The sequence below is a fragment of the Staurois parvus genome, unplaced genomic scaffold (genome assembly GCF_062004578.1).
Source record: "Staurois parvus isolate SC_StPar_1 unplaced genomic scaffold, SC_StPar_1.0 ptg000589l, whole genome shotgun sequence".
NCBI lineage: Eukaryota > Metazoa > Chordata > Amphibia > Anura > Ranidae > Staurois > Staurois parvus.
Genome location: NW_028318385.1, coordinates 3,797,872 through 3,820,000, shown reverse-complemented (window position 1 = coordinate 3,820,000; position 22,129 = coordinate 3,797,872). Strand labels below are relative to the sequence as shown.

At 41.1% G+C, this 22,129-nt stretch overlaps 1 protein-coding gene across 1 annotated transcript in view; it reads left to right on the top strand.

Moving 5' to 3' along the window:
* The window catches only part of PITPNB (phosphatidylinositol transfer protein beta), a 75,502-nt gene that overhangs the window by 28,993 nt on the left and 24,380 nt on the right, over nucleotides 1-22,129 (top strand). The window contains exons 4-7 of the mRNA XM_089692514.1: nucleotides 70-161; nucleotides 5,809-5,816; nucleotides 6,446-6,520; nucleotides 7,904-7,987. Of these exons, the coding sequence (XP_089548640.1) occupies nucleotides 70-161; nucleotides 5,809-5,816; nucleotides 6,446-6,520; nucleotides 7,904-7,987 (259 nt within the window). The remainder of the gene's footprint in view (nucleotides 1-69; nucleotides 162-5,808; nucleotides 5,817-6,445; nucleotides 6,521-7,903; nucleotides 7,988-22,129) is intronic.

The following is a 22,129-nucleotide window of genomic DNA, read 5'->3' as shown; positions in this document are numbered from 1 at the left end:
AGCTTTATTTTACTATAATATCAGAAATACATTTCTGGCTCTATGTAATGTCTGGTTCTCCTTTTTCAGTAAAGTCCCTGGTTTTGTAAAGATGTTTGCTCCAGAAGGATCCCTGGTGTTTCACGAAAAGGCATGGAATGCTTATCCTTACTGTAGAACAAGTAAGCAGCTTATGGTGTTTTTAATTTTGTGCATCATAGGAAATTGTGTTCTGCTTTCATTGCCAAGCTCGAGAAAAGGTCTGTAATTGAAAGGATTTGCCATTTTAGTTCAAACATTCTTCTATAAAGTTTAGTAATTGATGCCGTTTTCTGTTCTGTCAATTTATGTAACAGAAGTCTGGTAGTTTATTAAAGCCGTAATTACTCTATTCTATTTTTCCCTTACCTAGAATCTGCTAATATTTGGTGTATAACTAGCAACCAGCTTGTATGTGAAAGCAATCGGCAAGCATGTCTGATTTCCCAGCAAGCCTTCTTGAGCATTTGTTTTGGAGTTCAAATGTTGTCATTTTATTTCTGTATGTGTCCCAATAGGGCAATTTTTTTTTCTGTTATTGTGATGCCTGTATAAGAAAAGAAGACCCCAACCTTTCTCCACTCTGTTGAGGTTTTACCTAACTTCCAGGAAGTTAGGGAAAATCTATAAACTTAGATTTAAGTACTGTACGTTTTTCTAATTTTCAGTAACAATATGCTTTCTGCACAAGCTTTTGAGATATACAGTATCTTCAGGTAATATCAAAACTGATGCACAGAAAATTAAAGGTGATCTATTGTCACTTCATACACTTTCAGATTATAATGGCAGTGCAAACAGTAGTTAACAATAGTTGTTGACAATGCTCACAAGGCATAGTAAATACATACCAGAGAATACAAGGAAGTAAATGTGTGGGGATCTTTACACAGGAAGTTAACAAACTTCAAGATCATTCAGATTAATAGTAGGCTAGAAATATTTGAATTCCAATGTGGAAATAAATATTTAAAAATGTTGCTTAAATGGCCAAGACAAGTATTACAATGAATGCAATGATCTATGAGAGGATCTTTGTATCCGCCATTGCTGAATTGTTTTGGAAGTGTCTACCTAATCCACATTATTGATGCACAAAGTAGCGTAACGGCCTGCATAGACGAGCTTTTGTTTACTGCTTGTGGGTTTTGCTTTGCCTTTAAAGATCTATAGGATGCAAAACCCACATGAAGCATGATAAATGCAGGTCAAAAGGAGGTTATATGCACTTGCCAATTCTGAATGATCTTAGAATTGTCTCAAACTGATACCATCAACTTCAGAAGCCGAAAGCTTTTCAACACAGGCCCTAAAGATGACAGCCTTTGAGCTTGCGCCCTCAATACCTAGTCCGAAGGGGCAAATTCATTATGCTACTAAGAAAAACCCAGTGTTGAATTTCAGAATACTCTACTAAATAGTAATTTTATAATATCTTAAAATAAAACTCCACCAACCACTACATCAGTCTAAAGGAGGCAACATAAATTAAAGCAGAACTACATTGTATCTGAGCATCACAAACCAAAAACGCTGTTTAATTGATTTTTAATATTCAAAGCGAACTCCCATCTATCCGTCCATGCTTTATTTTGCTGAGTAATCACTTTGAAAAATGCATTTCTGGCCAGGGTCATCTGGACATCATTTGCCTAGGCATGGAATCAGGAGGTAGCTGAAAAAATATAAAAAATAAGTTTAAAACAAATATAATATACTTTCCTATCATTTAGTAATGCCAGAAATACAGAAATTAAAAATCTTGATTGCGAGAGTGAAGTTCCGCTTTAACCTTAGTTGGATTTTAAAAGTATGTAAACCAACATTTTGTATTCCTGATATGTGCCTGCTGTACCATGTACTTATTAAAAAGTATCCTGTTTCCTTTGTATTACTTCCTTTTGTGTGAATTCCCAGGTTTGCCTTCCAGTCCCTCTGTTAAAAAGTGACTACATTAGACATGAGAGCACAGCGTGATCCATTCTCTAGCCATGCTGGGAACTCGGTGTGCTCTCCTCCAATGATCATACTTCTGCTGATGCCCCCTCATCGCCCTGCACAGCCATTTTCTGGAAATTACAGTGTGCTGCTATTTCTCTTCCCCCACCTCTCTGTTCTCCACTACATAGGGAGCTTAGTATTTATACTATATATTTGTTTATTTAAAGTATTTATAATGTTTTTACATATACACTCACTGGCCACTTTATTAGGTACGCCTATTCAATTGCTTGGTAATACAAATTACTAAATAACCAATCACATGGCAGCAACTCAATGCATTTAGACCTGGTGAAGACGACTTGCTGAAGTTCAAAAAGGGGATTTAGGTGTCTTTGAACGTGGCATGGTTGTTGGTGCCAGACAAGCTGGTCTGAGTATTTAAAAAATCTGCTGATCTACTGGGATTTTCACATACAACCATCTCTAGGGTTTACAGAGAATGGTCCGAAAGCGAGAAAATATCCAGTGAGCGGCAGTTGTTTGGACGAAAATGCCTTGTTGATGTCAGAGGTCAGAAAAGAATGGGCAGGCTGGTTTGAAATGATCGAAAGGCAACAGTAACTCAAATAACCACTTGTTACAACCAAGGCTTGCAGAATACCATCTCTAAACACACATGTCCGACCTTGAAGCAGATGGGCTACAGCAGCAGAAGACCACGCTGGGTGCCACTCCTGTCCGCTAAGCACCCGAAATGGATTCTACAATTCGCACAAGCTCACCAAAATTGGACAATAGAAGATTGGAAAACGTTGCCTGGTCTGATAAGTCTTGATTTCAGCTGTGACATTCAGATGGTAGGGTCAGAATATGGCATAAATAACATGAAAGCATGGATCCATCCTGCCTTGTATCAACAGTTCAGGTTGGTTGTGGCGGCGTAATGGTGTGGGGGATATCTTCTTGGCACACTTTGTCACCCTTAGTACTGATAGAGCATCATTTAAACACGAGAGCCTACCTGAGTATTGTTGCTGACCATGTCCATCCCTTTATGACTACAGTGTACCCATCTTCTGATGGCTGCTTCCAGCAGGATATTGCGCCATGTCACAAAGATCAAATCATCTCAAACTGGTTTCTTAAACCTGACTCCAGTGGTCTCCACAGTCACCAGATCTCAATCCAATAGAGCACCTTTTGGATCTGGTGGAACAGGAGATCGATAATGGATGTGCAGCCGACAAATCTGCAGCAGCTGTGTGATGCTATCATGTCAATATAGACTGAACTCAGGAATGTTTCCAACACCTTGTTGAATCCATGTCATGAAGCATTAAGGCAGTTCTGAAGGCAAAAGGGGGTCCAATCCAGTACTAGCAAGTTGTACCTAATAAAGTGGCCAGTCAGTGTATATACACAAATGTTTTGCCCTTCATTTTTAGTCTAAACTGAATGGGTTGTTTTACAAGGTAAGGGTTTACTTATACTTTAAGAAAAAAATCTCTCTTGTATGTGGCATTCCTATGCCTGTAAAGGTTTTTAAAAAATGGCCTCGCCCACTTCTCCGCATAGCTGTCAATGATTGGGGTAGGCACGGGCCACAAAAATTGCTCCTGGTCTCTGGTTTGTTAGTGTATTACCGAGATAGAATGTTTATTCATACTTCTAGCTTTAGAAGCTGAGCGAGAATTAATACATTCTATCTATGGATATAGAAAACTCTGCCAATTAAAAGTATGCAAATTTTTTTTGTTCTTCAGCCCTGTTACTGATTTTCCGAGTCATGTTAGAGCAGTTTTTTTAGTTTGGTATCATATTGTGTTTACTTCTTCTATAGCACCCTGTTTTATTTACAGTGCAGCTTTCACATAGCTACCCGTTATTAAATGCTTGCTTGAGAACTTGGCTTTCTTTCTCTTGGTTCAGATCTAAGAAGGTTGAAATGTTCTACATTGTGATGCCATAATGCATGCTTTTCTCTTACATACAGGAAGGCTTGTATCATGTTTAATATATTATCTGAATCTTGTGACTATTTTTTTTACTGATCCTGCTTGGCCGAATTTTGCTTTCATTATCTTTAGTACCTGTTAATCTTATATGTATGGGGGTCCCTAATCTAGGTAAGGTAAAAAGCCAAGATTATTTCTATTATGGTTGTTAGGTTAAATGCACTTCTTAACCATCTGGTGGTATAAGCAGATTATTAGGAGGAAAGCTAAAGCAAAGCTCAGATAAAGTTGCAAGTCACTTAATGTATAGCTATTGTGCTGTACAACCCATTGATTCACAATCCATAAACATTTGCATAATTGTGGCTCTGGCACAAAGCAAGGTCCAGCTCTTTGGTTCTCTCTTGCAGACATTTTGCTGCATGCTGTCAGTATTTATAAATGGTAGGGCATTTGCAAGGCTGTAAAGACCTGACTCCACATAGGCATGTTGATGAATACATATGTTGGCGCACAGTGGCTAAATGGTTAGCACTTCCGCCTGGCAGTACTAGGGTCGTTGGTTCGAATCACAGCCACGGCACCACCTGCCTGGAGTTTGCATGTTCTCCCTGTGCCTGCGTGAGTTTCCTCCAGCTACTCCGGTTTCCTCCCACACTCCAAAGACATGCTGGTAGGTGAATTGGATCCTGTCTAAATTGGCCCTAGTATGTGTATGTATGAATGTGAGTTAGGGACCTCAGACTGTACGCCCCTTGAGGGTTAGGGACTGATGTGAATGTACAATATATATGTAAAGCGCTGCGCAAATTGATGGCGCTATATAAGCACCTGAAATAAATTATAAATCATTGATGCCTAGAAGCCCAGGCCAACTTGAGGCCTCGTACACACTGTTCAACCCAGTGGGCTGAATGGAAAAAAAAAAAAAAAACCTGACAGCTCAGGAGGAGCTGTATTAACTGATGTTAGTACAGCAGTCTCCCCTGCTGTGCTATTGTGATCTGCCAGGGTGGACAGCCCCCCTGCTAGAACACAGTGGTCAGCGCCCTCAGTTAAAGAAACAGTGTTTAAAAAAAGAAAAATTAATTAAATTTAAAGCGCCCCGTTCTCTTGTGCAAAGACTAATGCACGTGTTGGTCCCGCATGCATATGTAAAAGGGGATTGCACCACACATGTGAGGTATTGCCATGCGAATCAGTGAGAGTAGTAATTTTAGCACCAGACCTCTTCTGTAACTCTAAACTGGTAACCAGAAAATGATTGTAAAGTTTCACTTATGGAGATTTTGAAATACTGTAGTTTGGCACCATTCCACAGGCATGCACAATTTTAAAGTGCGACATATTTGGTATCTGTTTACTCGACATAAACACCTATTTCTGGCAATAGGTTTCTTTATATTCAGCTGTCAGTGGGGATCCCCGCTGACAGCTGATGACTCATGGGTTGTTAAGGACTCAGCAGCTGCCCGCTCCTTAATGACAATGGTGTTTACTGGTTGTTAAGGACGCCAGCGGCCGCCCACTCCTTGATAACCAGCTAAAGTCACACAAAGCACAAAACGCATAAAAGATACAAAAAACGTGTGAGGAAAAACTCAAAATGCACCCGGAAAATGCAATAAACTCAATCTGCATAGAAGTGAATTTAGCCGAAGGAAAAGTTTGCTTTAATGCCTAACCATTGGCCTAATCCCTAACAAGAATTGTTCTTTAAGCAATATCGCTTTCATTATTTTGTACCATAAATATTGTAGCTGAAATAGAGCCATAAATCTGATTATGGAAATATTGCTTGTTTACACTGAAACTTTACCCATTATGGCTTGAAATAAATATTTTTTTCTTTTTTTTTTTTTTTTCTCTCATGTATGTTCCAACTGAACAGTTGTAACGGTGAGTTACATTTCAATCATTTTTATTTATTTATTTTTTGTGTTGACATGGGTGTGTATGTTTGAATTTTAATACCTGAAATCTATATTTAAAAAAAAAAAACTGTTGCCTAATTGAAAATGTGTAGTGAACATTTTTTATAACTTTTTATACAATTATTTTTTATGTTTTAAAGAGAAGTCAAGGTAGATCTTTGTATGGACAAACGTTCTTGTCTCCATTGTATATTTCTATCCAACTAACCTGACTAACTGATAATTGTGATTGGTTTATTAGGATTTATACATTTTTGAAGTGATGTGACTTGGCATCACTCCCAAGAATACCTCCAAAATGTTAGAAACATTTTTCTTATTGTTTTGTCAAGTATTTTCAATGGATGTTAAATAAAATAGCATAATTTTGTTGGATGGTTGTTCACAGTCTGTTTATACAAATAAAATTTCTTTCAAGGAATTAAATGTCATTGTACTTGAAAGAGCAGTCCCTGTTTGTCAATCTTTGACATATTTCACTCTCCTGCTTACATTGACTCCACAGTGAAGTCTGTATGTGTGTTGGAAAGGTATATTTTGTTAGTTGCGCAGGTAAATGTAGTTCCAGTCAATTAAAGTGTTTTAATTTTCTAGAATGAATATATGAAAGAAGACTTCTTCATTAAAATTGAAACTTGGCACAAACCAGACATGGGGACACAAGAAAATGTAAGTTGCTTGATCTTATTCCGGTTTTCTGTCGGTCATTTTGAAGTTGTTTCATACACATCCAATAGATTTTTTTTTTTAGGAGGATTTTGTAAATTTAAATATTTCCTGTTTATTTTTTCTGTCAAAAAGTGTACTCCTAATTTTCCGCTAGTTAAAGTAGATTTTGATGACCCTGGACTACGTGTTCTACTTGGCTTTACTTACCTAGGAAACAGTTGATGCTCTCACCTTCTGTCTTTGGAAATCAAATGCAAATTGTTTTTTTTTTCACCTTCACAAAATAGCTAGTTTTTTGAGTCCACCAAAAAGTGCATGATTGGGCATGGGAAGAATTAAGAAGCATCATCCCATGTTAACAGTTTCCATAATGTAGTTTCTGGGGTACTACATTACATCAGACAATAGAGTATATCATAGCCTTTTTCTATAGAAAATGTGTATTTTAATGGCCTGTATGGTACTTTTGAATCCATTTTTAGAGAAATAATTATTTAAAAGGTAAGTTCAGATTAATATAAATGCCCTTTGTTTTCAGGTAAAAAAAATTGCATTTACTATAATATTATTATTATATTTTATTACATTTTTTTGGAGCCTGGAAAGCATTGCACCAAGACTCGTGCAAACTGTCCGTGTATCTGTGTGCTCATACATCCCGTACGGCAAGCAGAAACAGTCTGACAATCTCAGTGAACTACAAGCTGACAGTTGCAAAGACTGTCAGGATTTCTCGTTCATTCACAGAACTCTGTGAATTAATGATGCAGCAATGTGGGCATGGACATGGCTGCGCTGTTTTAAAAAACTGACCACTAATACAGGGAACTTCAACCCGTACTGCTGTTAAGAAAGGGGGGGGGGGGGAAATCCGGCAGTGGTGGGAACATGTTACATGTTCCACCCTAAAAATGGGTTGAGCATGTAACATGTTCCCAAAAGTGAACTTATTAACTTTTCGCAAAAAAGGAACTAACTCTTAATATACTTGTCACCCCTCCATACCCCACTGCACATAGCAGGTGCAGTTTCCTGTTCTGTCAGTGTAGTAGTTCATACACTGCAATACACAGCCCTGGAGTGAGTATCCATCATAATACTCCCAATGACAAGCACTTCTTTCTTCTAGGGCGCCTCACTGGAAGGAAAATCCTCAGATGTGCTTCTCATCGCTTAGTACAGCCACAATGACCAATAAGTGCTTTCCAACCCAAGCATTCTGATGGGTAATAACTCTGGGGCTGTGTATTGCAGTGTACAATGTACACACCAGCAGCATAACTGCTATGTGCAGAGGGTTCAAAGGGGTGGCCAGGATGTTTGGAGTTTGTTCTTTAAAGATTTAGCAATACTTTTAATGTGTAACGTGGAACTATTTTTCAGGTACATGGTCTAGATCCCAATGTGTGGAAAACTGTTGAAGTGGTCCATATTGATATTGCAGACCGAAACCAAGTAGAACCTGGAGTAAGTTGCTCTTAATTCTTATAGTTTTTTTGCATAATTTACACAACAAAGCCACAGCTGCAGAAATGTTACTGTTTACACATAGAGTGTGTATAAAATAGTGGAAATGAAAAAAAAAAAAGTTGACAACTTTATTTTTAGTAAAATTGTCCTTTTAAGTAAGATGCCTTACCCATACTGTAGTCTGTGTGATAAAAAAAACTGTAGCTATCTACCTGCTCCTATGATCTTCGCTGTGTGGTCTTTCCTGGTGGTGCACAGTCTTTGCCAAGAAAAGGTTCTTGTCGGGTCCTGGGTTTTATGCCTTTGCTGCGTTCATCTCTTTGGATGAGCCATTCTCCACTGCATGGTTGGAGGCTGCCATGAATACAGCTCACGAGTGGAAATCTGCTTAGAGACAGTGACTGTTTTTGGAAGTCAGCACTTGATGAGTAGTATGAAGGGCTGCATATAGTGTCATCCTAACTGAAAAGAGTGGAGATTATGGGAAAAAAAACAAACCACAAAATCAGCTTGTAGAAGGTCACTTGCTCTTTAGCAGTATGTGTCAAAAATGTGTTATTAGGTACCTTGGTAGTTGATGAGTTTCGTCAACATAAGACAACTAACAAAGAACAGCCAGTGTCTGAATTCCAGGTGCATCTCCAGTCTTTTAACCACTTTACCCCCCCCCCCCCCTCCTGACCAGGCCATTTTTTGCTATTCGGTTCTGCGCTATTTCAACTGGTAATTGCATGGTCATGCAGTGTTGTACCCAAATGAGATTTAAGTCCTATTTTCAATCAAATACAGCTTCCTTTTGCTATTTGATCACCAATGCTTTTTTTGCGCTATAAACAAAGACCGAAAATTTTGAAAAAAAAGATATTTTCTAATTTCTGTTCTAGAAAAAAGTATCCAGAAAACTCGAATTTCATCATAAATTTAGGCCAAAATGTATTTTGCTACATGTCTTTGGTTAAAAAAAAAAAAGAAAATACCAATAAGTTTTATATTAATTGGTTTGTGTGAAAGTTATAGCGTCTACAAACTATGGTGTAGATCAGTGGTCTCCAAACTGCAACCTGGGGGCCAGTTGTGGCCCTTTGCCTACTTTTATCCGGCCCTTTGGGGCACTATTTTTCTCCGATACCAACAATGAGGCATAATTCCCCCCACTGGCACCATTAAAGGGGCAGAATAACTCCCAATGACAGGTCACAATTCCTGCCAGTGACACAACAATGGGGCCCAATGACAGTAACGATGGAGCGCTATTCCTCCCTGTGATAGCAAAGATGTGGCATTGTTTGTTCCACGGAAGTCCAGCCCAAAATTAGGTCTGAAGGACAGCAAGCTGGCCGTTTTTTTTTTTTTTTAGGAAGTTTGGAGACTTTTGGTCTAGATACTGGAATTTATGCAGTTTTTACTTTTGACTGTCTATCACATTTCTTGAGGTGCTAAAATGCCAGGGCAGTACAAACACCCCCAAATGACCCCTTTTCGGAAAGTAGACACCTTAAGCTATCTGCTGAGAGGCATGTTGAGCCCATGGAAGATTTATTTATTTATTTATTTTTTCACACTAAGTTGTAATTTAAATGGTATATTGCTCACACATGCCATGTATATATTTGGAATTACACCCCGAAACACCCTACTCCAAAAAAATAAAGCTCTACTTTTTAATCAGAATATAGCATAAAGTCAATTAAACTCCTGGGATATTGATCTGGTCAGTTAAGTAGCAGAGGGGATTGTTAATCAGTTTCAGCTGCTTTGGTGTTAATGAAATTAACAGGTGCATTAGATGGGCAACAATGAGACAACCCCCGAAACAGGAATGGTTTTACAGGTGGAGGCCACTGACCTTTTTTTCGCTACTCCTCTTTTCTGACTGTTTTTCACTAGTTTTGCATTTGACTAGGGTCAGTGTCACTACTGGTATCATGAGGCGATACCTGGACCCTACAGAGGTTGCACAGGCAGTCCAACTCCTCCAGGATGGCACATCAATACGTGCCATTGCCAGAAGGTTTGCTGTGTCTCCCAGCACAGTCTCAAGAGTATGGAGGAGATTCCAGGAGACAAGCAGCTACTCTAGGAGAGTTGGACAGGGTCATAGAAGATCCTTTACCCATCAGCAGGACTGATATCTTCTCCTTTGTGCAAGGAGGAACAAGATGAGCACTGCCAGAGCCCTACAAAATGACCTCCAGCAGGCCAATAGTGTGAATGTCTCTGGCCAAACCGTCAGAAACAGACTTTATGAGGGTGGCCTGCGGGCCCGATGTCCTCTAGTGGGCCCTGTGCTCACTGCCTGGGAACCATAGAGCTCGAATAGCATTTGCCATCGAACACCAGAATTGGCAGGTCCGCCATTTGCACCCTGTGCTTTTCACAGATGAAAGCAGGTTCACCTTGAGCACGTGACAGACGTGAAAGAGTCCGTAGAAGTTGTGGAAAAGATTATGCTGTCGTTCAGTATGACCGTTTCGGTGGTTTGTCAGTGATGGTCTGGGGGAGGTATATCCATGGAGGGATGCACAGACCTCTACAGGCTAGACAATGGCACCCTGACTGCCATTAGGTATCGGGATGAAATTCTTGGACCCATTGTCAGACCCTACACTGGTGCAGTCGGTCCTGGGTTCCTTCTGGTGCACAACAATGCCCGGCATCATGTGGCAAGAGTATGCAGGCAGTTCATGGAGGATGAAGGAATTGGTACCATTGAATGGCCCCCACGCTTGACTGACCTAAATCCAATAGAACACCTCTGGGATATCATGTTTCGGTCCATCTGACTCTGCCAGGTTGCACCTCAGACTATCCAGGAGCTTAGTGATGCCCAGGTCCATCAGTCGTCTCATTAGGAGCACGCCCCGATGTTTAGGTTTTTTTTGTTTTTTGTTTTTTTTTTGAGCAGTGCAATTTCTGCTACTTCTCCTGAGTACAGGGATACCACATATGTGAGACTTTTTGGGAGGCTAGCCACATACAGGAGCCCAAAATCCAGTGATCACTTTCAAAGCCTGAAGGTGCGTAAATTCCTCATCTCACTTCATCACTACCTATCAGTTTTTCGGAGGCCCTGAAATGCCAGTATAGCACAAAACCCCCCAAATGACCCCTTTTTGGAAAGTAGACACCCCAAGGAATTTAAGAGGCATGGTGAGTATGGGGGGGGGGGGGTTAGCTTTGCAGGGCCTCTGAAGACCGTGACAGGTACTCAGGAAGTGTACTGAGGAAATAAAGCCCTTTAAAAGCCTGAAGGTGCTTATTGGATTTTGGGGTCCTGTATGCTGCTAGACTGCCAAATAGTCTCTCACATGTGGTATCCCCATACTCTGGAGAAGTGGAGTAATGGCATGTGTGAGTAATATATCATATTATTTATTTTTTTATAATTTTCTAAAAACTTCTATTCACTCAACATGTAATTGGGGTGGGGGGGGTGTTGTGTTATCTTGGCATTTTATGCCCAGCATTAGAAGCTTATACCACACATCACAAACTCTTCTAACCATTTGAGGACCAAACCTTTGTCTGACACCTCTTGTTCACATAAAAAAATCAGCATTTTTTGCTAGAAAATTAGTTTGAACCCCCAAACATTAAATTTTTTCAAAAACAGACGCCGCAGAGAATAAAATAGTGGGTGTCGCATTTTTTTGTGTGTCACAGTACTTGTGCAGCAATTTTTCAAACGCAATTTAAAAAAAAAAAATTCACTTAATGCTCAAAAAAACACTAGATTGGCCAATTGTTTGGTAGAATATAAAAGATGATTTCATAAGGAGTACATAAATACCAAACATGACATGCTTTAAAACTGCGTACGTCTCGAGCAACGGCGAGAAACTACATACATTTTTAATATCCAAAGGCAACGCTTTAAAAGCCTTTACAGGCTACCACTTTAGATGTACACAGGAGGTCTAGTGCTAGAGTTACTTCCCTTGATCTGATGTTCGCGGTGATACCTCACATGCATGATGCAACTGCTGTTTACATACCAACGCTGGGCCGACGCTTCTATACGCCGTTGCCCGGGGAGACAAGAGTGCTTTAATTTTTTTTTTTTCTATTTATTTAGATTTTTTTTTTTTTTTTTTTATACTGTTCTTTTTTTTTGGATAGCTTTTATTGTTATCACAGTGCATGTAAATATCCACTGTGATAGCAATAGGCAGTGACAGGTGCTCTTTTCTGAGAAATCTGGGGTTTGATTAGACTCTAGATACCTCCGCTGCCCTTAAATCATCTGATCTCACCAAGATTGGTGTTATCAGATGCTTTCCCAATTTAAAAATGCCACGGTTTAAATTCGGCAAAACCGAAGTGATGAAATGCCCACAGCTTCCTGTTTCTTAGACAAGCCTTTCTCAACCGGGGTGCCGCCAGAGGTCTTCAGGGGTGCCGTGGGGAGAATGGCTGTCACTTGAGCCCGAGTTCCCGATCCCCAGCCACACTGTATGTCGGCACTGGGAGTCGTCAGACCGCTGAGCAAAGTGAAAGCAAAGGGAAGGGGAGTGTCTTCTGTGCTCTCTGCTTCCCCCTAGAGTGCAGTACCCAGCTGTGTGATGGAAGCTAAGGTACTGTAACTTTTCATAATGCTGTATACATTGTGTGTACATGTGTTTTGTATGTGTTTGTTTTAATATGTGTGTATATGTATTTTTTACTTTTAATCTCGACCTCCTCTTCCTGTCCTATTGGAACTGATTTTTTAGGACTTGTTTAAAATAGCAGCAAGCATCCATGCTCAGATCGCTTTTCAAAGGCATTTGACAGGTGGTAAAGAGGCCATATGTTGCCTCCTCACCACCTGATTTAACCCCAGCATCAATCACCACACCACAACTGTGTGCAATGCGCACACAGTTACAGGGTGGTTGCAGTTCAACTCCATTCACCTGGAGGTATACTTCCAGCTGTGGCAACAGCATGTGTATACCCCCAACTGCTCTTTCTGCAGCTAAAGGGGGAGCAGTTGGGGGTGGTAAAAGCAGTTCAATTGCTTGGTTTTACTGCCCTCCAACCTCACAGGTGAACATGCCCTTGGTTCACATCTGTCTGGCTGTGTGTAGGGCAGCCCATTCATTACAATTGCACCACAGCAACAACAATTACAGGGAAAGTCATCCCTGACCTTAGTTTTAAAATTGCACCACAGCAACAACACCTCGCGTTTGCCAATGTATGGGGTACCCCTAAAGAGCAGAGCAATTTGCATGTCAGGAATGAGTGCGATTTTGCGAGCATGCAGCAACACACAGTAACGTGAACCAAGCCTTGGACAGGGGTGCCTCATCACTGAAAATACTTTTCAAGGGCGCCCCGACTGGTAAAAGGTTGAGAAACACTGTCTTAGACTATAGAGATGATTGGAGCCATTCTGTTCTCCAGTCAGCTCTATGGTCAGCTGGCAGAAATGCCAGCTGCATTCTCAGGTTTCCTGATGAGACCGAACAGCCTGAAAAAGCCGTGGAAGGTAGCGGGGGGTACATCCCCCTCCTGCTGCTTATAAAAGCAACCCTGTGGCTAATTAGTTACTAGGATTGCTATTACATGAAAGCCAACCGCCGGCTGAAAAAAACGATACCAGGATGATGCCTGTTGGGCATATATGTTATGCACGGCACACATTGACGTATATTCTGAGAGCACACCCTGTTGCTGTCAGAATAAACAGATTGGTGCTGCAGCTGAAAGGCGTTCCTGTAAAGGAAACAGTAACAGAACAGTAACTCCATAAAAATATTTTGGTCTTTATTTAACTTTTTTTTTTTATTTATTTTTTTTAGTTTTGTTTTTTGTTTTTTTTTTAAACTTAAACATTCCAGATTTTAGGGTCTCTCAGAATGCGCTAGCCAGTTTACTGACTACTTAACACCTTTTGAGACCCTGGGTAAGTATGTGTCCTGGACTGTGCTGTGCTGTACCCTATACTAATACTCCACTAGTGTGTGGTAGCAATCCTTGAGGCAGATACCAAGTTGGCCAGAACAGGAGGGACAAAAAAAGCAGGTGTCACACCTAATTCTGTGTCTGCTACAGACATGACATCTTTTTCATCTTTTTTGGGGTGACATTTGGGTTGGGGTACCAGGAATGACATCAGGAAAATGCCTCTCATGCTGCTGGCTCACTGCATCAGGAATGGCAGTTTGTGACACAGCACCTTCTGGATACAAAAGGGCCGTGATGATCTCTTCCTGAAATTTTAGGAAGGATCCACTTTGTACAACACTTTTGTGCTTTACAAAGCAACTAGACGGAGCCAATTGAAATAAGTATAGAGTCACTTTTTTGTACCACTGTCTGGCTTTATATGAAACTAAGTACGGCTTCATTATCTGGTTGTTAAAGTTCACCCCTCCCATGTTAAGGTTATAGTCATGATCACAGAGGGGCTTCTCAATAACACCAGCTGCCGTGGAAATTTGGATGGTTATGAATGGAGGACAGGACGAAAACATCCAGTTTATCCTTCCACTTCACTTCAAGCAATTCATCATTTTTCAAGCAGGCTTTTTCCACCTTGCTAAGACTGGTTTTTACAAGCCATTGGGGGAAGCCCGGTGATTAGGACGCACGGTGCCACATGAGCTAATTACAAGATTGTAAAAATTTCTAAATAGTAGCACGCTTGTATAAAAACTGTCCACGTGCAATTGGTACCCCATATGGAAACAGGATGACACAAAGTTCCAAACTATCTTGCCACTGGTCCCCACGTAGTCTGGGCATCCAGGGGGCTCCACATGACTATCTATTCCCTCGTAAATCCGAAAATGACGTGTAGCCTTTTGTTCTCTCACAGGTCTTTTCCATTTTAACCCCAGGCACACTTGCTGGGGAAAAACTGTTTGAATGACAGGCGTCCAGAAAAATCAATGAGGGACGCAACGCAGATGTTTTGCTTGGGCATATACACGTCTGCAAATTTCTGGTTCAGGTGATGTATGAGGGGTGAATTTTGTGGAGCCTATCATAATCAGGTCCCCCCCTACCTCATCCCCCCCCCCCCTTCCTCCCGAAGACGACAGTGTATTGTTGTTAAAATGCATAACTTGCATTATATTCTCATATCTTTCTAGTAAAACCCATGTTGAGGGTGAGGCCCAAAAAGACTTTACATTCAGAAACCGTGATAGGTTTCCATGTAAATGGTCTGGCAAGGTTTGAATTTGGGTTGGCGGCGATAAACTGTTGTGAATGTAATTTGCTTTGATCCACAATCAATCCATACAGATCTTCTGTCAAAAACGGCTCCATAAAATCAAGGGGAGTAGTTAAATTCGCTTTTTCCACCTGAATTACAGGTTGGGCAGTGAATAGGGAAAGTACAGGTGCTGTAGAATTTGTGGGCTGCCAATCAGGATTTACAAACATATTCGAAAGGACACTATGGGCTCTACGGGCCTGTGGTCAAATTCTTGGTAGCTGCTGGACGCTACTTGTGCTAGCCACCGCACCAGCTTGTACTGCACTTATGGGACTCGCCACATTACAAAGTGATACTGCAGTGATGGTATGTGAAAGACCAGAATGTACTAGGCCACTGGTGCTTGCCAGTTCACCAAAATGTAGAGCATCATTAGTACTGGCACTCTGCTGCATATGAGAATCATTATGCATTTGTAACATCGCAGCAACCTGGGAACGGGGTCGGGTACGCCTGACCTTAGCAGGGAACTCTACTCCATCATCTAAGCTATCTGTCAGGGTGCAACTGCTTTATACAGGTTTGTATTCTGAGCCTGATTCTGTCAGTGAGGCTTCGCCCTTGCTCTCATCTGACATACTCAGAATCCTGTAGGCCTGTTCACTAGTGTGCATTTTGTTGGACATTTTGGCCACTAAATTTATTGGTACCTAGTGTGACTCATGGGAAAAAAAAGAGTACCTAGCTATCAGTTACTGCTTGAACCGTTAAAGAAAAATCTATCTGCTAGTACTAGCAGTGGTCAGGCCTGAGCTTGCTAAAGCTGCAGTTTTGTGTGCAAATTCATCATGTGACCATGATCTACTGACACTGCACTTGCTGGGGGGTTAAGCACAGGGGCTGAATGCAGGTGCTGGCAGGTGTCAGGGATGATCCTGCAAACGCTGCGTTTTTGAGGACACTATACTATTGCGAACACTGGTATAGTTCATTTCAGACACTATACTAGCAATGGAGGTTTATTGTGTATGTGAGTGTGTTTCTGGCAATCAAAGGGTTAAATGTGATGACTGACGTAGTGGGGGGAAATCTGATGCTTTCTGGGAGGAATGCTAACTTAATGCTATCTGAATTCTCCTCTGACACTAATACAGTGATCAGTTGAATAATCTGTACATTGTACTTATGACACTGGTGACGGCAGTGAAAGGGTTAACTGGGGGTGATCAGGGGGTTAAAAATGTGCCTAACTAAGTGTTTTAGTGTCAGTGTAGTGCTTTTACTCACAATAGTTCTGCTGTCTTTTCTCTCTGGAACGAAATGTGCTCCAAGGGAGAGAAGATTGCATAATTTCCTGTGCCTATGTAATGTAAACACAGGCACAGGAAGACCTCTGATTTGCTACAAGAGCTACTCAGGTCCAGGCCTTGATCTGGTGAGTGATCGGTACTGTACTGATCACAGCGCTGACAGGGGCATGCCCCCTGCCTGTAAACATGGCGGAAGCGTGGGTCACATAAATAGAAGTAATTTTTGCACAGGGAGTCTGTTCTGTAGCAGTAAAATTGCTATAGTGCAGAGCTGAACTTTTTAATATACCAGCATGTAAAAATGCTAAGCATGATGAAACTGCATTGACAAATAAGAACAATACTTAAAGCTTTCACAGCACCTCTGCATGCCAGAGTCCCCAAGAGCTGCTTTCATGAGCTTCACAAAGCTTCTGTTAGCTCTTCCATTCCTAAACTACTTGCATCCATTGCCAACGTGTGAAACTCAGCAATGGAATTTAACATAGCTTGTTAAAAATTTTTCCTTAGTTTGGTGTGGTTTTGGGGATTGCCAAAGTATTGCTTAAATTCACACGGGAATTCAACAAAGTATTAAATCCAAATTTATGGCGGTAGTTTCCTTAAGAACCTGCCCCTAATTCTGGCATGCATTACTAACGTATTCAGCCAGTTCAGATAGTTCTTACTACAGCCACTTAAAACCTGTCACTGTTGCAGCGACAGAGTCTTAAAGAATTACTGCCAGTTCTCAAATTGGGAAACTGGTGGAGCATGGCTGTGCTTGGAAGCTATCATAAATGTGCTGGGTTGTATCCCTGATCGCATTCAGCTGTCACCAGGCCAGCTGAATATAAATAAAGGGGTTGGGGATAATTGATTTGCCCATTGGGTGGTCAGAGCCTAATGGGAAACTGAGACACTAGTTCACCATCAGGTCTTCTTTACTTTGGGCTGACAGCGCACGTCAGTAGGCTAATTTAAAAGATGCTATTGAACTGAATACTTTTGATCCACTTACTGCCATGCATTGGCATTCAGAAATAAAGCAGACCTGATGAGAAACTAGTCTTTCAAGTGTTCACCTTTACCTGAAACCTGCCTATGCAGGTAAGAGGTGTCTGTGGACAATAGCAAACTGTGTCTCTGACTAAAGTTGAATAATACCCTTGCTAATGATGTAGGCCATTTACATACTTCATGAAACCTGACTGGAATACTCCCAGGATGTTGCTAAGTGAGGGCTAGTCATTGCTGCTCACTCCACCATCACAGGAGTGAGCTTTTTTTCTGAATTTCCTGTGATGGTGGAGGTGAGCAGAAATGACTAGGCCTCATCTAGCATCACAATGATTTTCCAGTCAGGCTTCAGGAGGTACATAATTGGCCTACACCTATAACAAGGGCATTATTCAACTTTAGACAGAGCTTCACCATTTGTTTTTATCTACAGACACTCCCTTGCTTGCATAGGCTGCAGCTTTTTGGTAAAAGTGTACTATCCCTTTCATTTCCCCATCAGACTTCACCCATCACTGGGGCTCTTCAGCCATGTGCTGGTCTGTGTGAAGGGTGCAATGGCTGGGGAGAGAGTGAGAGTGCTGAGGAAAGAGGGTCCAGTATGGATACTCTGACCTTAGTGTGGGAACCAGCAGGTTTACCTGTTTCTGCATTGCATGCGGTTACTGCATGGTCCCATTCAGTAGGGATGATTTTTGCTTTGCCGTGATGCAAAGAAGCACAGCATGTGTACACCCCTGTCTGCTGCCTTTGCATCATAGCTACTTGAGCTCCTGTGACGTACCCATTTATTAGAGCCGATAGTCTGCTCTCTTGTAAAAGCAATCTGAGCGGCTAACTAGCCGCTGGATGGCTTTTACAAGCAACGGGAATGGATGTCACCACCCCTCCCCTCGCTGCCTTTTACAGCTTTACTGAGATCTGCCATCCCAACAGGAGTCCAATCGACCAGCCGGTGCTTGTGCCAGCTGATCATAGAGCCCAGCAAAAACCGGGTCGGCTTTGTTGAGCTCTATGATATAGTAACCCGTAAGCGATGACCTTATATCACTTCCACTTTAAAAATGAAAAGCATTTGATCACACCGATCTTGATGTGATCAAATGCTTTTTAAGCCCTGTTTCACAATGGTGTGACTTGTCATGTGATTTGAAATCACATGGCAAGTTGAACGCTATGGTCAACAATGGAACTGTTCAAATCGCCAAAGCCGCACAAATTTTTAAAGTAGCTTCTGCCTATTTTTTGAGATTTCAGGTGCGACTTGCATAGAAATCTGTGCATGAAGTCACTCAGATGTCTGCCAAGTTGCACTAACATTCAAGTGAAGTTGCTCAATTTCAGAGTGGGATCCAGTGTGAGCCAGGGCTAAGGGTAGAGGAGGCATTTGTTGTCTTATTAACCTCAGATCTCTTCATAAAGAGTATCTGTCTACATGCCTATTTCTTTCAGGCGTGTCAGTCCTGCACGCACGATCATCCGATCATGGGCAGTAATTCTAGCACCAGATCTTCTCTGTAAATCTAAAGTGGTAACCTGTAAAAGCTTTGAAAAGCTTTGCCTATGGATAGTAAAATTTAAATCATTTGTCACCATTGCACAACCATGCGCAATTTTAAAGCATCACATTTTTGGTTCCTATTTACTCGGCATAACATCCTCTTATATACAGGTGAAACTCGAAAAATTAGAATATCGTGCAAAAGTTCATTTATTTCAGTAATGCAACTTAAAAGGTGAAACTAATATATGAGAATCATTACATGCAAAGCAAGATAGTTCAAACCGTGATTTGTCATAATTGTGATGATTATGGCTTACAGCTCATGAAAACCCCAAATCCACAATCTCAGAAAATTAGAATATTGTGAAAAGGTGCAATATTCTAGGCTCAAAGTGTCCCACTCTAATCAGCTAATTAAGCCATAACACCTGCAAAGGGTTCCTGAGCCTTTAAATGGTCTCTCAGTCTGGTTCAGTAGGAATCACAATCATGGGAAAGACTGCTGACTTGACAGTTGTGCACAAAACCATCATTGACACCCTCCATAAGGAGGGAAAGCCTCAAAAGGTAATTGCAAAAGAAGTTGGATGTTCTCAAAGTGCTGTATCAAATCACATTAATAGAAAGTTATGTGGAAGGGAAAAGTGTGGAAGAAAAAGGTGCACAAGCAGGAGGGATGAGCGCAGCCTGGAGAGGATTGTCAGGAAAAGGACATTCAAAAGTGTTGGGGACTTTCACAAGGAGTGGACTGAGGCTGGAGTCAGTGCATCAAGAGCCACCACACACAGACGGATCCTGGACATGGGCTTTAAATGTCGTATTCCTCTTGTCAAGCCGCTCCTGAACAACAAACGACGTCAGAAGCGTCTTACCTGGGCCAAAGAAAAACAGACCTGGTCTGTTGCTCAGTGGTCCAAAGTCCTCTTTTCTGATGAGAGCAACGTTTGCATCTCATTTGGAAACCAAGGACCCAGAGTATGGAGGAAGAATGGAGAGGCACACACTGCAAGATGCTTGAAGTCCAGTGTGAAGTTTCCACAGTCTGTGTTGATTTGGGGAGCCATGTCATCTGCTGGTGTTGGTCCTCTGTGCTTCATTAAGTCCAGGGTCAATGCAGCCGTCTACCAGGAGATTTTGGAGCACTTCATGCTTCCTTCCACAGACGAGCTTTATGGGGATGCTGACTTCATTTTCCAGCAGGACTTGGCACCTGCCCACACTGCCAAAAGCACCAAAACCTGGTTCAATGACCGTGGGATTACTGTGCTTGATTGGCCAGCAAACTCGCCTGACCTGAACCCCATAGAGAATCTATGGGGCATTGCCAAGAGAAAGATGACAGACATGAGACTGAACAATGCAGAAGAGCTGAAGGCCGCTATTGAAGCATCCTGGTTTTCCATAACACCTCAGCAGTGCCACAGGCTGATAGCTTCCATGCCACACTGCATTGATGCAGTAGTTGCTGCAAAAGGGGCCCAAACCAAGTACTGAGTACATATGCATGCTTATACATTTCAGAGGTCCGATATTGTACAATCCTTGTTTTATTGATTGCATGTAATCTAATTTTCTGAGATTGTGGATTTGGGGTTTTCATGAGCTGTAAGCCATAATCATCACAATTATGACAAATCACGGCTTGAACGATCTTCCTTTGCATGTAATGAGTCTTTTTCATATATTAGTTTTACCTTTTAAGTTGCTTTACTGAAATAAATTAACTTTTGCACGATATTCTAATTTTTTGCGTTTCACCTGTATTTTACCAAAAATTGGGCTATGTATTATGTTTTTTTTTTGCATTCAATTTTCAAAAAGTGTATTTTTTAAAAAAAAATTGTTTGAAAAACCACTATGCAAATACCATGTGACATAAAAAAAAAATTGCAAAACTAACCAATTTATTCTATAGGGCCATAGGTTTGGGCGTTCTAAGAAATTTTCTAGCAAAAAATACTGATTGTTCCATGTAAACAAAAGTGCCAGAAAAGGCTTGGTCTTGGTCTTAAAAATGGCAGGGGATATGTAATGGTAAGTCTGATAATTGTTGTTGTGTATCGTCATTTAATGGCAAGGGAGTGTTGAGGCTATTAACCAAGACCAGGTGCATCCTATGACACAAATACCATTCCTGTATTCCAGGACGATGACGACTCAGTGGTCAATGGTGGCTTTATACACTAGGATGAACATAAAATGCCTTTCATGGCCTCATAATTACCCGAGCTAAATATTGTTAACTCATAATGGTATTCTGAAAGGAGATTTAGAAGTAGTTTCCACCAAATTTATCTCAAGTAACGAATGGCTTTTCTTAAAGAATGGTGCAGCATATCACTGATTTAAGCTATTTTAAAAGCAAAGCTTCTGCATTTCAGGTCTTCAATACATATATTAGATGTTTCTATAAATTTGGTTTTATTATGTAAAAATAGTATTGATGGCATGTTATGCAGTGAAGCTGGTAAAGATGCTCACTAAACATTGTTACCAGTCTTATCTGTAATTTGTGCATTTTGGAGTGACGTACAAAGTGCTCAGCTCAAGTGACAAACTAAATGTCCATGCAGTTATAGGCATGTTTTTCACACTGCACATGTAGTTTTTGAAACAGGAGCTCAAAAGTCATGAGGCTGCAGATAGTTTGTGGATGGTTTGGCTAATTTTGGAAAAATCCATTCCAAGCACAGTAGTAGATCTTCATGGACATGTCACAACTTTTTTGGCTTGGGAGACGAAGTATAAATCAATCCCAGAGAGCAGCCAATCAGTTTTAATCTTGCCTTTATTATTGCGCTCATTATTTTCTTTCACAAGACCCAGCAAAGCAATGTTCATGCGATCAGTGGATCGTGGGTGCAAATCCAGGCTCTTCTCCAGCTCCCTGCCCATAGAGAGGTGCTTTTTATATAAAGGGAAACAAATGGCCTTAACTGTTTTGCATGTGTATTGGAAATATTCATTTTGCACATGCGCTAGGATGAAGTGATGCATTATACCTTTCTACAGTGAACATGCAATGAATCCAGAGATCTGCTGTCCATAGTTTTACTGGTATCATCAAAGAGCAGTAAGAATGTCGCCCCACCGCCTGTACGCCTTTCAGCATTTGGAGGGAAGCTGAGCACTTTTGTGAAGGGCACCCCTACCAAAAAACCCTTTTTGGACACTGC